The following is a 17,108-nucleotide window of genomic DNA, read 5'->3' on the forward strand; positions in this document are numbered from 1 at the left end:
CTCCTGGGCCTTCCAGCACTTCCCCAGCACCCTCTCGGTTTCTTCAGGCACTTAGTGCTCTTCTATAGGGAGTGAGGGAGGGCTCCGGATGCCAGACCAGTGGCCGTGTGCCCTGCCATATCTGATTCCTTGTTGGAATAGAATTTGTTGACCACCTTTGGAAACTGATCAGGAAATGGAGTGTATTAAATCACTAATAGAGATTTGCAAAGAACCCATAAGCTCCAGGTAAAACTATGTCATTGCTCTCTGCAGGCCAAAACCGCAAACAGAGAAGACTCCTTTGACCTCTCCAGATCCTACGAATACAAATCAAATCCCTCAGCCGTTGCCAGTAATGAAATTCCGGGGACATCCACCAAAGGTTGTCCTCCTCCCATTGCAGCGAAACCCTCCTTTGGACGGCCTATACTGAAGCCCTCCACTCCCGTCCCTCCCCCAGAGAGTGACGAGGTGGGAGAGGGCAGTGAGGAGCAAGATGGCGCTCCCAAGTCTGTCCTGGGCAAAGTAAAAATATTTGAGAAGATGGATCACAAGGCAAGATTACAGAGGATGCAAGAGCTCCAGGAAGCACAGAATGCAAGGGTAATTGTTTGCAACCACTAGGTTATCTTAGCGTGTTGACATAAGAATTTTGAAGACGTTTCATTGCAGTGTAATGATTTTCAATCCTTTTGCCACTGCCGCACACATGCATGATGCAGAACACCTGTGTGTTGTTTCTATATTGTCACCTCTTTGGGCATCCCTTTATTCTTCTAGTCAAGTAACATTGTCGGTGCATAAGAGTCTGCTCTTTATACTTCTGAAGTCTATATCGGGTTTGGAATGGGGACGTGTGACAAGAGAATCTGTGGTCTCTTTGAAATTATTTTCCATTAAATTTACCATTTGTTACGTTTGGTCACTGAGTTTTAATTTGCTCCCAGATTTGCCATAGAAACCAAGCAAACCTTGGGTGTTAAAGTTAAAAGGCTTATAGGTTGGCCTTTTGATGTTGTTTAATTTTTATGCCACGTGCACATAAAATACTTTGTAACCTTTCAAAGGCAAAGAAGAATTTAAGTAAAGGTTCATGAAGCATATTCTGCCCAGCGATTATGGGAGTTCATTTATGTTTATTACAACAACAGGGCTTCTGAGCCTTTTCCTTTTTTCTTTTCTATCTGGTGGTAAAATGTATATAAAACTTGGCATTTTAACCATTCTTAAGTGTTCAGTGGCATTAAGTATATTCACATTGTTGTGTAACCATGTCTACCATCCATCTCCAGAACTTTGTCATCTCCCAGAACTGAAACCCCATATATATTAATTATTCCCCATAATCCCCTCCCTCGGCCCTTTAACCACCATTCCACTTTCCGTCTCCATGAATTTTACAGCTTAGGAGCCTCATATATCATGCAATATTTGTCTTTTCGTGTCTGACTTATTTCACTTGGTGTAGTATCCTCAAGGTTCAACCACCTTGCAGCATGTGACAGAATCTCATTGCTTTTCAATGTTATTCCTATTTGGCATCTACCACTAGGCATTACCTGTGACCCTGGAGACTAGAGAGTTGCTTCTCTTTTGCCTCTTCTCCTTGAAATGGGATTGGGAAATGGGGCCAGCAGGAAATGAGCAAGCTGACTGTCCAGTCATTAATCTCTTCCCTCTTGTTCTTTTTTATTTTCCTTAATCACCGCAGATTGAAATTGCTCAGAAACATCCTGATATCTATGCAGTTCCAATCAAAACACACAAGCCAGACTCTGGCCTGCCCCAATATATAAGGTAAGGGCTGCCCAGAAGGTACAGGTTTAAAAAGTGGGGCTTGTGTGGGACTGGGATGCCTAAGAAAGAATTTCCGTCACCATCCCAAAGTGACAAGATTTTTGTTTTATTTTTTATTTTTTCCTGGTTAACTCTTCACCTTGGTCAAAATTTTTTTTTTTTTTCCCCTGAGCCAAGACATACAGCAGCTTGTTGTGGGAATCTCAGTTCCCAGACCAGGGATTGAACCCAGGCTGCAGTGGGGAAAGCACCAAATCCTAACCTTGAGACCACAGGGAACTCCCTATTCAGTCAAATTTAATTATAAAGATAACAGAGTCAGAATTTCATGGTAGTGTTGATTGTGTGCTAAAACTGACACAAAGTAGTCGTGGACATTTCATGCGGGTCCCCTTAGGCCCATTGGAGCAGAGATCTGTTCAGTTATGTTAGGATAGGAGTTCTCATCGTGGTGCAGCGGAAACGAATCTGACTAGGAGCCATGAGGTTGTGGGTTGGATCCCTGGCCTCCTTCAGTGGGTCAAGGATCTGGCATTGCTGTGAGCTGTGGGGTAGGTCGCAGACTCGGCTTGGATCTGGCATTGCTGTGGCTGTGGCATAGGCTGGTGGCTACAGCTCTGATTAGACTCCTAGCCTGGGAACCTCCATATGCCGTGAGTACGACCCTAAAAAGACACCCCCCCCCCCCGCAAAAAAATCATGTTAAGATAGCACATGAATTATGCCTCTTGTTTCAATGCTAATATTTTCTTGCTCTTAGCCAAGCTCCTTAATTCCTTTGAGTTACCTAGCAAAGTCAGGACACTTGTGCTGAACTGTGGTCTGAGGAGAAGGTGGCAATCAATTGACCGGTGTCATAAGAATCTTTATGTTTAAAGTGCTGTGTAAGCACTAGTAATAATCGCAGTGTCTTCCTGTTGAGGCTTCATACTGGATCATTTCCACTTCCAAGGACAGGAGATAAAAATCGCATTTTCTTACAGCCATCCTGACCAGAAATGAGAGTCTAGTTTTATAGCAATAGAAATCTAGAGACAAATTTCTCCTTTACTAACTGAAGAGTGACACAGCCAACCAGGTAGCTCCTGGCAACAGAGAGAACTTGGTATAACTGACTGAACCTGGCAGAGAACTCGCTCTGTTGTGCACATAAAGCCAGTGAGCTTAGGAAGGCACCTCCATCTAGCTGGAAAGTTCTTAGGTCAGGGAGTGTGTGGCTGGCTTCCCCACTCACTGCTCCAGTGGGCATTGACCTTGACCTCTTGCTTCCATCCCACTCCCACCACCACTCTGTGCACCTGCAGCAGGGCCAGGGGTGCCCAGGTTTGTTGGCAGAGTGTGGCTCAGAGATAAGCCATCTGTCCTGGCAGTTGCCCAAGGCAGGCATCATTACATCTCCACAGGCTGCATGTAACCCTCTTGCTTTGTTAGTTCCAGGCCCCCCGAGCCACAGAGAGGTCCCGCCAGACTTTATCAGGATCCCAGAGGAAGCTATGGCAGTGATGCCGAAGAGGAAGAATACCGGCAGCAGCTGTCAGAACACTCAAAACGTGGTTATTATGGCCAGCCTTCGCGCTACCGGGACACGGAATTATAGATGTCTGAGGATTGACTCCCCACTGCGGCCACTTAGAGCAGCACTCGCACCGGTGATGGGAGGATGGTTTTTTTCCAGTTTCAGTGCACTGTGGAGGTCTGCTGGGGAGCCCAGGGGCTGGGTCTGGGGAGTTGATGACTTTTTGCTCAGAATTAAGAGAAACACTACAGTCTGATACGGTTACCTGCTTCAGTGGACCAAAATCTGTATTAATTCTGTTTGCGTATTTTTGACATGTATATTAAGAAATGATAACTATTTTTCCTCATTAATAACTGCCTTCCAGGACTGTTTCAATAAAAGAGTGAAGAAAAAAAAAAAAGGAATAAAAATACTGTTGGACTCAAACTAAATTCAAAGTATTTTATTACAGCTCTATAAGTGCCTTTGATGAGAAGTGTCTTAAATTTTCTTCCTTTGAGGCTCTCCACAAAGCCATAATGACTAAAACACTTTGACTAAATTTTTATACCAGTTTAATAACTACAGTTTTCTCTGTACTGTGTCATCTTTTCAAGGCATTTGTCTTCGTAATATTTTCCATAAATTCTGACTGTATATATAAGAGCTATCTACCAGTGCTAAACAGCCCGAAGAACAAGAAGTGGGTATAGAAATATTTTGTCTGTCTGTTTGAAACCATGCACTGCACAAAAGCAGATACTCAAGAAAAACACATTTCCCGAGTGTGTATTGACATCAGTCAGTCTTATAATTTAATAAAAAGGAGGATATTGCAATCAATAAGGTGCTTTGTGGTGGATTTCTGCATTACTTTCTACTTTTAAGTGTGGCTTTTATTTCCCTTACCATAAAAGTGAGGACATGGTGGAGTTCCTATGTGGGTCATCAGGTTAAGAATCCGGTGCTGTCATAGCAGTGACCCTGGCCCTGGCATAGCCAAAAAACTAGTGAGGACATACTCATTACTGAACTTTGGAAAATGGAGACACATACGAAAATGTAAATAAAAATTACCCATAATCCCATCCCTCAGGTAATACTGATGCATTTCTCTAATTATTTATTTATGGATGCTGTGTGTGTTACAACTGGGAATATGCTGTTCTCTTTCCTACTTTTTGTATTTATTTGAGAGTTTCTCTCAGGTAGTTAAAACTCACGCGACATCGTGGCTAATAACTGCAGAACAGTATATCCTGTGACTGCTGCTGCCAAGGTGGATAGTTCTGTTGTTGGCTGTTTGGATCATTTCCGGATTTTTACTTCCTTTTACATGAAATGTACCTCATTTGATTTGTATATCAATGATCAGCATTTCAATCCTTTGCTGCAGGTCAGGTTCTCAGAAATGGAATTACTGAGCAAAAGCAGGGGGACATTTTTAAGGCTGTTGATGTTTACTGCTGAATTGCTTCCTCGAAAGTTACATCAATTTATACTGCTGCGTTCACTCCAAATATTAAAATAGAATTTAAACGAGATGGCCTAGAAATTTAGGCTTGTGTGAATCAAAAGTACCCTGAATCTAGGAAAGAAGAGTCTTGGTTCCATTAATAAGAGTTTTTTATATGAATTGACACAAAGGTGATAAGCTTGTATTGTAGTTGAGTGGGAAATTCAGTGTACTTATAACCGAATTACATTATAAATATTTCCTTGGTTGTGTCTCTGTCAACTTGGTGGCTGTAATTTATAAACTGTATAATGCAGTACCTTGAATTTCTGAGCAGGCTTCAAGGCGTTGACTCAAATCTGCATATTTTATAAATAAAAGCCACCTTTTGTGGATAGAACAAAAAGCATGAATTTATTTTGCTTATGTTCTTTTTTTTTTTTTTTAAGGGCCGCATCCACGGCATATGGAGGTTCCCAGGCTAGGGGTCTAATCAGAGCTGTAGCCACCAGCCTACGCCAGAGCCACAGCAACGCAGGATCCGAGCCGCATCTGCGACCTACACCACAGCCTGTGGCAACACCGGATCCTTAACCCACTGAGTGAGGTCAGGGATTGAACCCGAAACCTCATGGTTCCTAGTTAGATTCGCTTACCACTGAGCCATGACGGGAACTCCTATTTTGCTATGTTCTTTAAATACAGGAATGAGCCCTTTTGCAGACTCAGCAAGGGGAGGACAGGCTTTTGAACAGGAGCTGGGCTGACATCTGGCTCCAGCACTTTTTTGTGATGCTGTACGTGGTACAGATAGGAAGGACCAATATTCCCTAGAATGTCCTGACAGTGCCCAATGGACCACCAGTGCATGTCCCACCCCTTTGTAATTTGTATTCTGCTTTGTCCTGGGAAGGATTTAAGGCTGCCAAGTACATCTGCGGAGCACAAGTAGGGGAAAAAATGTGTGCTAGGCAAATGAGGGGAGAGGGAAGAATATCAGAATGGAAAAGACAAGCATGAGTGAGGGGAGTGTTCACTTTACACGCTGTCAAGGCTCCTCTCCTCCTCAGAGGGCGGAGATGTGACGGGTCCATGATTTGGTTCAGAATGAACATGTCCATGGGAGGGAGGGAAGTTGTTCCAGAATTCTCTCCCCTCCCCCGTTCTATTCTATAGTGTCTCTTTTGCATCTTGCATTTGTGACCCCTTTCGTGCAAGAAGGATCTTGGAGGTCCCTTTCTTACTGCATTCTTCCACGTAGGGCAGTAGCATAATTCCGAAGGCCATTTAGTAAAAGTTCTGGAGAAAGTACCCAAAGCTGCAGTGTAGACGCACTGCTCTGCCTTCTGATCTAATCAAGAGATAAGTTCTAGAGCATTCAAGGTCATTGCCTCTCACATAGTAGTAGGACATACATGAAGCCCCCAAGGAACACATGTTATCCGTCTTTCTCCATTTCACTCAGAGTGGGCTGGGGGGTGTTTGAAATGCAGAGTAGATCAGGCATCAAGAGTGCAAGCCTCACACAAATTCATAGGATAAAACGTGTGACTTATTTGAAGGTTTGCACTCAGAGCAGCCTCCAGCCTCCGACCTGAGACTTCCTGAGTCTGCACTGCAGTCCCCCTTCGTGAGCAGCGTAAACTTCCGTTCATCCCTGATTACTATTTCCATCGACCACAATTTTATTGGGTTAATGAAACAGCAATAATTGGGGAGGGGACTGTAGGGGAGTTGGAGAGATCTTCATTGGGGTAGCAGGTCGCCAGACCAGGTTTTGAGTGAAAGTAGTTTGGGAAATACAAGGAAACTCCACAATCGGAGACCAGAATTTAATCCCCCCCCCCAAGAAATGCCAGTGAATGGCATGAAACATGTGCCTCAGGGTTTTCCCACCCAGACTAGGTGTATGTTCACCAGCTGGGTTCAGGGTTTTTTTTTTTTTAATTAAAGTATAGCTGATTACAGTGTTGAGCCAGTTTCTGCTCTACAGTATAGTGACTATATAGTGTATATATATAGTATACATATATGTATGACTGGGTCACATATATATATTATATATATGACTTTCTTTTTCTCATGCTGTCTTCCATCATGATTTTGTTTTGTTTTGTTTTGTTTCCTTTTTAGGGCCACATCTGTGGCATTTGGAAGTTCCCAGGCTAGGGACTGAATTGGAGCTGTAACTGCCGGCCTACACTACAGCCACAGCAACGCAGAATCTGAATTGTGTCTGTGAGCTACACCACAGCTCATGGCAATGTTGGATCCTTAACCCACCGAGCGAGGCCAGGGATCAAACCCACACCCTCATGGATACTAGTCAGGATCATTACCACTGAGCCACAACAGAACTCCTCTTCCACCATGTTCTATCCCAAGAGATTGGATACAGTTCCCTGTGCTGTACAGTAGGACCTCATTGTTTATTCATTCTTTTTTTTTTTGCTATTTGTTGGGCCGCTCCCATGGCATATGGAGGTTCCCAGGCTAGGGGTCCAATCGGAGCTGTAGCCACCGGCCTACGCCAGAGCCACAGCAACACGGGATCCGAGCCACGTCTGCAACCTACACCACAGCTCACGGCAACGCCGGATCGTTAACCCACTGAGCAAGGGCAGGGACCGAACCCGCAACCTCATGGTTCCTAGTCAGATTTGTTAACCACTGCGCCACGACAGGAACTCCTGTTTATTCATTCTAAATGTAATAGCTACATCTACCAACCCCCAACTTCCTGTCCATCCCACTCCCCCTTGGCAACCAAGTCTGTGAGTCTGTTTCTGTTTTGTAGTTTCGTTTGTACCCTGTTTTAGATTCCACATGTGTGATATCATATGGTATCTGTCTTTCTCTAACTTACTTTGCTTAGTATGAGAATCTCCAGTGGCATCCATGTTGCAGCAAATGCCATTATTTTGTGCTTTTTTTTTATGGCTGAGTGATATTCCATTGTGTATATGTACCACATCTTTATCCATTCATCTGTTGATGGACATTTATGTTGTTTCCATGCCTTGGTTATTAAGGGCTGCTCAGTGCCCATGTGTGTGGGGAGCGGGGAAGGAGATGCCCTCGCCTCCCTACTTCAGGCAAAGAAATGCAGAGGCTGGCAGTTAACAGGCTGGAGCTTGCAGTGGTGCAAGGCCCAGGGTGGAGGAGCCCTGACAGCGTGTACCATGATGATGATCAGGCTGTGACTCTACTGAGTTCTCCAAAGTGAGGGTTTTTTTTTGTTTGTTTGTTTTTCTGTCTAGTGTCTTACAGTGGGCTGGGAGAACAGAAGAATGAGGGAATTATCCCCAAGGGAAGGTGAAAACCTACAGAGCGTTCTCCAGAGAAGCGGAACCAAGTAGGATGTATGTATATAAATAGAGATTTATTTCAAGGAATTGGTTCCCATCATAGTGGAGGCCATTATTATTTGGTAAATCCCAAGTCTACAGGCTCGGTCGGCAGACCACTGGGGAAGACATGTAGTGTGAGTGCAAAGGCAATGGCCTGCTGGCAAAATGCCTTCTTGTGCCCAGGGAAGATCAGTCTTTGTTCTCTATCCAGACCTTTAACTGATCAGATGAGGTCCACCTGCATTTGGGGGGGGGACAATCTGCTTTACTCAGAAGCCACAGGTTTAAATGTTAATCTCATCCCCAAAACCCCCTCACAGAAACAGCCAGAATAATGTTGGACCAAATAACCTGGCCACCATAGCTCAGCCAAGTAGACACAGAATTAAGCATCACCGCACCCTTCACCTTGTAAGCTACTCCTGCTTCTTAGCCACTGTTAGAGCATGAATGAACCAAAAGAAGGGAGAATTACATGTACTTACACATCTTTGTAATTTTATGTGATATAGTTGTATGTTTTACTTATATATTGATATTTTAAGTAAAGAATAAATTCAATTTTAGTTAGAAAAGCCTTAAACATTAAGGGAAGTTCCCATTGTGGCTCAGTGGTTAATGAACCCCGCTAATATCCATGAGGTCTCGGGTTCAATCCCTGGCTTTGCTCAGTGTGTTAAGGATCCAGCCTTGCTGTGAGCTGTGGCTTAGGTTGCAGGTGCGGCTTGGATCCCATGTTGCTGTGGCTGTGGTGTAGGCCAGTGGCTACAGCTCCAATTAGACCCCTAGCCTGGGAACCTCCATATGCCACGGGTGCAGGCCTGAAAAGACAAAAGACAAAAAGGAAAAAAAAAAGAAAAAAGAAAAACCTTAAGCATTAAGGGAAAACAAAAATGAATAAAAGGGATTCAAATAATAGAGTTGAGAAATCCCAATAAAAATAGTTGATATTTTAAAGTAATATTTAGTGAAATAAATGAGATTTAAACAAAAGGCTGAATGGCAGTTAATACATTGTGTAAATAGGGAGGTAATAAAACCCATTGCCATCCTACCTTTTATTTTAAATCACATCTGTCTTTACAGAGGTATAAAATTGTCACAGTCTGCTTTCCCCAAACTAGTAATGGCAATACTAGTATTTTGATATTTATTTTGTGTAACAAAAAAGCAAGATATGGTTTCATTACTTCTGCACTGTCCTCAGATTCTGTTCCACCTCCAAGTCCAGGTTTCTCTGTCCTGAGCTCGAGTGTCTCCAGGAAGGATGACTGAGGAAGAGACTGGTATACAACAACCTGGGAGAAGAGATGTATTGAGGTAATGACAGTAGATCTGTCTCTGAGGATGAGAGGAGAGAGAAGTGGAAAGAATGAGGACCTGGAAAAAATGAGGGGTAGGGCTGGAGCTGTACTAGAAACTTCCCAAACCCCTTTCTTGCTTCTTTCCTAATCCCCACTAAATGCTCTTTTCTCTCTGCCTTTCCCCCCAGTTCTAAAATGACTCCATTAGGGACTACACAGTAAGTATATGTGGACCAAAGGACCTGTGGAAACAAATGATGAATACACATAAACCTCATTTAGAAGCGGGAAGTGGGAATTAGAGCAAGATACTTTGGAAGGGTTTGAAACAAGGGAGAGATGGGTTCTGAATCTTTACAAATGAATGTAACTTTGAGTCAAAATGTAAATGATTGAAATTTCAGGCGTGTAAAAATATCAAAATGATGTTTTCATTTTGTCTTTTCAGGGCCACACCCTCGGCATATGAAAGTTCTCAGGCTAGGGGTCCAATTGGAGCTGTAGCCACCTGCCTACGCCAGAGCCACAGCAACGTGGGATCTAAGCTGTGTCTGTGACCTACACCACAGCTCACAGCAAGGCTGGATCCTTAACCCACTGACCAAGGCCGGGAGTCGAACCTGCAACCTCATGGCTCCTAGTTGGATTCGCTAACCACTGAGCCACGATGGGAATGCCTCAAAATGATGTTTTATACCAGTAAGTACACTGGCATTTCATTACTTAAAATTAGTATGATGGGCCAGAATATAGTGTCACTAATCCAGTCCCTTCCCTAAATCAAATGTTGGTTCCCCCTAAAGCTGGTTTCCTGGTTATCCTTATCCCTCTGGAGCAGTCCATAAAGGTTATAAGCTCAGATTCTGGAAATGAAATGATTTTTAAGTTAAAGCCCAAATATTGTCAGTTGTTAACTTAGAACCTTGCGCAAGTCACTCAAATATTTTAAGCCTCAGGATTTGTTTTTTGTTTTTTAAATAAAATAGGATAGAAAACTATAACACTGTGTCAGGGCTGTTTTGTGGCACTTTAATCAAATGGTATGCATAAAATGTTTGCAATAGTAGCCAGCACAAAATAAATGCTCAATAAAAAACTAGTGTTATAATCCTCAGTGATTTTCCCATATCAATTTAGAAACCTGAGTGGTATCTTTCATTTTCTTACTCTTCCTCCAAATGATGACCTACTTCATTCTACATAAGAACTATTTTTGAATTGTCCCTCTATCACTTTTCCCACAGCCACTACCCTAGTTCAGCTGGTTGTAAACTCTTTAATCCTCCTCCTAGAGAGCAGGCAGAATCATCTTTCTAATGTAGACCTGAGAATGTCTCCCTCCTGCTTAAAAAAATTGATGACTTCCCCTTGTCTAGAACAAAGCTTAATTCTTGAATTTTTTATTGAGATATAATTGACATAAAACGTTGTGTATGGTGAAGATGTGCAGCTTGTTGATTTGATACATTCATTTTTTTCCTTTTTTTTTTTTTTTTTTTTTTTTTTGCTTTTTAGGGCCTCACCCAGGGCACATGGAGGTTCCCAGGCTAGGGGTCGAATCAGAGCTATAGCCGCCAGTCTACACCACAGCCACAGCAACACCAGATCTGTGCCGCGTCTGCAACCTACACCACAGTTCACCGCAACACTGGAGCCTTAACCCACTGAGCGAGGCCAGGGATCAAACTTGCCTCCTCCTGGTTCCTAGTCAGATTCGTTTCTGCTGCAGGAACTTCAGCATTTGCTATATTTATATATTGTAATAGGATTACCACTTTGGCATTAGCTAACACCTCTATCATGTTTCTTTTTTTTTTTTTTTTTTGTGGTTAGAATAATTAAGATCTAGTCTCTTAGCAACAAAATTTAATCTTTTAAAAAATTTTTATTGTAGTAAGTTGGCTTACACTGTTGTGTGTTTGAGCTGTACAGCAAAATGAATTGGTTTTTTTTAGGGCCGCAGGTGCAGCATATGAATGTTCCCAGGCTGGGGATCTATTCAGAGTTGCAGCTGCCAGCCTACACCACAATCACAGTAACGCAGGATCCAAGCTGCATTTGCAACCTACACCACAGCTTCTGGTGAAGCCAGATCCTAAACCCACTGAGTGAGGCCAGGGATTGAACCTGCATCCTCATGCATACTAGTCAGATTCATAACCCACTGAGCCAAAATGGTAACTCCTGTATTGGTTTTATATACATACATACATACATACACACATACACACACACACACACACACATATAATGTATCCATTCTTTTTTCCATATAGGTTATTACAAGCTATTGAGTGGATTTCCCTGAGCTATGCAGTAGGTTCTTGTTAATCATTTATTTTATACGCTAGTGTGTATATGTTATTCCCATCCTCCCAATTCCTCCCTCCCCACCACAGTTTCCCTATGGTAACCATAAGATTGCTTTTGAAATCTGTGAGTTTGTTTCTGTTTTATTTATTTATTTTTATTTTTAATTTTTTGTCTTTTTGCTTTTCCTAGGGCCACTTCCTGCAGCATATGGAGGTTCCCAGGCTAGGGGTCTAATCAAGGCTGTAGCTGCCAGCCTATGCCAGAGCCACAGCAATGCGGGATCCGAGCCATGTCTGCGAACTGCACCACAGTTCCCGGCAACGCCAGATCCTTAACCCACTGAGCAAGGCCAGAGATCGAACCCGCAACCTCGTGGTTCCTAGTCGGTTTTGTTAACCACTGCACCACAACGGGAACTCCTTTTTCTGTTTTAGAATAAGTTCTTTTGTATCATTTTTATTAGATTTCACATATAAGTGATATCATATGATATTTGTCTTTCTGTCTGACTTACTTCACTAAGAGTGATAATCTCTAGGTCCATCCATGTTGCTGCAGATGGCATTCTTTCATTCTTACGGCTGAATAATATTCCATTGTATGTATGTATGTACCACATCTTCTTTATAACAAAGTTTAATCTTTATCATGGCATTTAGGTTTCCTACTGTGTGTCCCCATGGAGACTGCATCATTGGGTCCAATTCTTCACCCCTCACTGTATCTATGTGCTTTGCCATATAACTTCACAATTTCATCCACTAAAGAGTCAGAATACATTTCCCCACCCCTTAAGTTTAGATTGACCTTGTCACTTGCTCTCTTGAATCGCTGCCATCCTATGCCAGAAACCCCTCAAGCTACCTGCTGTTTCCAGGGCAGGGTGAGAGGGATATGAAGCAGAAATGTTCTAGCTAAGCCCAGATTAGATCAGCATATCTAAAGAAATATTAAACAGATGTTGTGTTCAACCACTGAGTTTGAGGTAGTTTGTTACGTAAGGATAGACTCTCAAATCCTTTTTAAGGTAACTTTCTCCCACAAAGCCCATGTATGTTCTTTCATAAGAAGATTTGTCCCCACTGCATTTTTTTTAAATTCTTTACTGTTTCCTCTGATAGGAATACTCTTCCCTTTTCTTCACCATTTTTCAAAAGCCTAGTCATCCTTCCAGATTCAGCTAATATATCACATTCTGTCAGGCCTTCTCTGATGCCCCCATTCAAATTTAACACTGGTTCCTTCAAAAAAGTTTTCCTAGCTCTTCATCTGTATCCTCTGACATTGTAGTTATCAGTGTACAGAACTGCTCTCCACTCACTTCTAAACTCCCTTAAAAGGAGAGTGTGTGTGTGTGTGTGTGTGTGTGTGTGCATGTGTCTCTTATGTAGGCTGCCAGCCTACACCACAGCCACAGCAACGTAGGATCCATGAGGATGCATGTTCAATCCCTGGCCTCGCTCAGTGGTTAAGGATCTGGCATTGCTGTGAGCTTAGGTATAGGTCTCAGATGCGACTTGAGTCTGACATTGCTGTGACTGTAGTGTAGGCTGGCAGCTACAGCTCTTATTTGACCCCTAACCTAGGAACCTCCATATGCTGCGGGTGCTGCCCTAAAAAGACAAAAATAAACAAACAAAAAAACTGAATTTACAAATTGCCAGACTCCATGGAACTAAGCTCGTTTACAACTATGTTTTGTTTGGCCTGCACAGGATAATGACTTTTTTTTAAATTTAAAAATCACATTTTACATACATGTCCAGATTTGAGGCCTTTCTTTAAAAAATGGGAGGTCTGGCATTTCTGGGTGCACAGCCTTTTTTTTTTTTTTTTAATCTTTTTAGGGCTGCACCCGCGGCATATAGAGGTTCCCAGGCTAGGGGTCTAATCGGAGCTGTTGCTGCCAGCCTATGCCGGAGCCACAGCAACATGGGATCCGAGCTGCGTCTGCAACCTACACCACAGCTCACGGCAACACAACGCTGGATCCTTAACCCACTGAGCGAGGCCAAGGATCAAACCCACAACTTCATGGTTCTGGGTCAGATTCATTTCTGCTGCACCACGAAAGGAATTCCTGGGTGCACATATTTGCCCAACAATTGTAGGCTGGAGCTGGGTGTTTACTGCCCTGTATATAACCCACCCAGCCTCGTTTACTAACATGATCTTCATGATAGGTAAAGGCCTTGAGTTGGCAACCCTCCCTCTCCTCTTCCCTGCATCCCCTCCCACCATGGATGCTGGGCGTGTAGCATCCACTCAACTGCAAGGGATGCCACTGTTCTGAACATGCAGAAGGAATTCTGCTGGTCCTGGGCACAGTTTGCTGCTTACTCCACAAGATGGGCCAGAAATTTCATCTGACTCTAGACAGAACTCATGAGTATATGTCATCAGGTCCTGTTCTCTATGCCTACTATAGTTGAAATATGTTGGAATGAGAAATAGAGATTTGAGGGAGGGTGTCAAATATATTTCTGTCACTTAGAAAATGAGCTCCTAAGCTCTGCTGAATCAGGACCAAATGGGATTTTGGAGGGATGGCTGTTCAACTTTGTTAACAGGATGATTGCAGGGGTCGTATATGTGGACCTGATCTGGGGAAATGTATTCTGAAAAATTCTCTAAATTAATAGTCTAGGATTTTATAGGAGATAAGGTAATAGTTTCAGGCCCTGTTGCTGGACTTGGCCCTGGGCTTGTATTCCTCTTCAGGCCTAAATGGGTTAACATTCTCATAAATTAGTCAATGCTTACCCATCAATAGATATGCATGTGACAGAAGGGACTAGGACCAGCTCTCCCGTCTTGCGCATTTGTACTAATTGGGTGGGAGGATGATAACACTCTTTCTGTGGGATGGGAAGGGGAGGCAATGCCTTCTCGCTTTTTGTCTCTTTCCAGTCTGCTGCACAGATGATTGAGCTGAGAGAGGAAAAGGGTCCTGTGAGAGAGAGCCTGAGAGGCTGGGGTGGAGCTCGTCCCCTCCATCCTTGGTTCAGAGCAAGGGCTGGCATCTCAGCTGATCCGGCTGCACTGACTCACTGGTCCTGAGACCTGGGGTAAGTTGCCTGAGCCTCAGGCTCCTTCTGTGCAAAATAAGGATTGCAGCAGTTCCTCCTACAAAGTGTGATTGTGAGATTTAAAGGAAGAATCTATAGAAATGACTGACCCAGGATAGCTACTGCAAAAATATCAGCCCAAACTTACCACCAATATGGGTCAGCTTCCTTTCTTCTTTGGCAAAGCTCAGGGGGTAGAATTCCTCTGAAGGCAGTCAGTTCACAAAGCACAGTGATTGAGGATGTTGCCCCCTGAGTAGCCTACCTGTGTTTGAATTCCACTCTGAAAACTCCTGATTAGTGACTCTGGGCTAATCATATAAATTTTTTGTTATAGCTTCATTTCCTTATCTGTAAACTAAATATAAAAATTACACCTGTTTCCTAATATAATTTTCTAAGTCAGCTATAACATTAAATAATAAGTAAATGAATTTATTTAAAAAATTGCACCAATCTCAGTTTCCACTGTGGCCCAGCAGGTAAAGAACCCAACATAGTATCCCTGAGGATGCAGGTTCCATCCCTGTCCTCACTCAGTGGGTTAAGGGTCCGACGTTGCCATAAGCTCTGGCATAGTTCAAAGATACAACTTGGATCTCGCATTGCTGTGGCTATGGTGTAGGCTGGCAGCTGCAGCCCCTAGCCTGGGAATTTCCATATACTGCGGGTGTGGCCCTAAAAAGAACAACAACAACAAAAAAAGTTGCACCTATCTCAAGAGGTCGATTGTAAGGATTACATGCTATACTATAGGTAATTTCTTAGCACGGGGCGGGTACTGAAATACGTATGCCTTAAAAAATAGATGCAAAAGTTCCTTTTTCTAAATTGAGGTAAAATGCGCATAATATGACATTAACCATTGGAAACAGGATTAAGATGGCGGAATAGAAGGACTGGAGCTCAGCTTCTCATAAAAACAACAAAATTACAATCAAATGCTGAACAACCTTCAACCAAATGGACTGGAAACTTTCAAAAAGATATCCTGCTCCAGAAGACAAAGAGGAGGCCACATCAAGAGTTTTGTTGCAGTATAATTCACACATAAAATTGTAAGATATCCAAAAAAAAAAAAGAAAGAAATTAACCATTAACTATTTTAAAGCATACAAATCAGTGGCAATTAGCACACTCACAATGTTGGGTGAGCATCACCTCTATCTAGTTCAAGACACTGTCCTCACCCAGAAGGAAACCCTGCACTCCTTAAATAGTTACTCCCCATACAACTCACCCTCAAGCCCCTGGCCACTGTGAGTCTGCTTTCTATCTCTATAGATTTGGCTATTTTGAATGTTTCATATAAATGGAATCATGCAATATGGAACCTTTTGTGTCTGGCATCTTTTACTTAGCATAACATTTCAGAGACTTGTATGTGACTGAAATTGACTGAGGGGCTGTTTCTCTTCATTGTGATCATTCAAGTCTCATCACTAAACATAAGGTTTTTTGGCTTATACAAGTCAAATAAAAATCTTGAAGGGTTGCCCTCTACATCACTGTGGTCAATAGCCCATGCCCAAGATGTCTGCAGGTCAGACTGCTGACTGTGGTTCCATAGTCATACCCACTATATCTTTGAGACTCAAGTGTGGCCACTTGGTCACTACGACCCCGGGATCCCATCATTTCGCTCTCTGAGAAGGCCAGCAATAAGGAAAGGACCAGAAATTGCACGTTCTAACTTCAAATGAATATCTGAAGTTTCAGACATAGATGTCTGGATACTGATATGGTATAAAGGTTTGGGTTAATGCCCTCAATCAATTTTTTTAAAAAAAACAAAACCCATCCTTCAAGTCAGTAAGGAAGGTTGAAAGCCCAACAGAAAAATGGGCAAAGGATAAAGTTTCCTTAAAAAGCAACACATTTAGTTCTTTAAGGAACCTCCATACTGTTCTCTGTAGTGGTTTCACCAGCTTACATTCCCACCAACAGTGTATGAAGATTCCCTTTTCTCCACACCCTCTCTAGCATTTATTGTTTGTAGACTTTTTTTTTTTTTGGCTAAGAAGCCTCTTATTTTTTTTCTTTTTGGCTGTTCCCACAGCGTGGGGAAATTACCAAACCCACGCCACATTTGTGACCTGCACCACAGCTGTGGCGTCTCTGGATCTTTAACCCATTGCACCACGAAGGAACTTCTGTTTGCAGACTTTTTGATGATGGCCATTCTGAGGTGACACCTCATTTACATTTCTGTAATAACTAGTGATGTTGAGCATCATTTCATGTGTTTTTTAATCATCTGTCTGTTTTGTTCAGACAAATGTCTATTTAGATCTTCTGCCCATTTTTTGATTGGGTTGCTGGTTTTTTTTTTAATATAAA

The 17,108-nt window shown here is 42.7% G+C and overlaps 1 protein-coding gene and 1 long non-coding RNA gene across 10 annotated transcripts in view; both read left to right on the forward strand.

Annotated features, from left to right (window-relative positions):
* The window catches only part of TJP2 (tight junction protein 2), a 138,472-nt gene extending 134,352 nt beyond the window's left edge, over window positions 1-4,120 (forward strand). For 7 of the 9 annotated variants that reach the window (XM_021070931.1, XM_021070777.1, XM_021070966.1 and 4 more), the window contains 3 exons: window positions 256-585; window positions 1,694-1,779; window positions 3,211-3,729. In XM_021070931.1, coding sequence (XP_020926590.1) covers window positions 256-585; window positions 1,694-1,779; window positions 3,211-3,376 — 582 coding nt within the window. In that variant the 3' untranslated portion in view covers window positions 3,377-3,729. 9 annotated transcript variants of the gene reach the window in all.
* LOC110255668 lies at window positions 7,689-16,703 on the forward strand. Its single transcript, XR_002336309.1, has 3 exons — window positions 7,689-8,095; window positions 9,310-9,403; window positions 14,611-16,703. It is a non-coding gene; the product is annotated as an uncharacterized LOC110255668 (long non-coding RNA).

This window comes from Sus scrofa, chromosome 1 (assembly GCF_000003025.6).
Source record: "Sus scrofa isolate TJ Tabasco breed Duroc chromosome 1, Sscrofa11.1, whole genome shotgun sequence".
Taxonomy (NCBI): Eukaryota; Metazoa; Chordata; class Mammalia; order Artiodactyla; family Suidae; genus Sus; species Sus scrofa.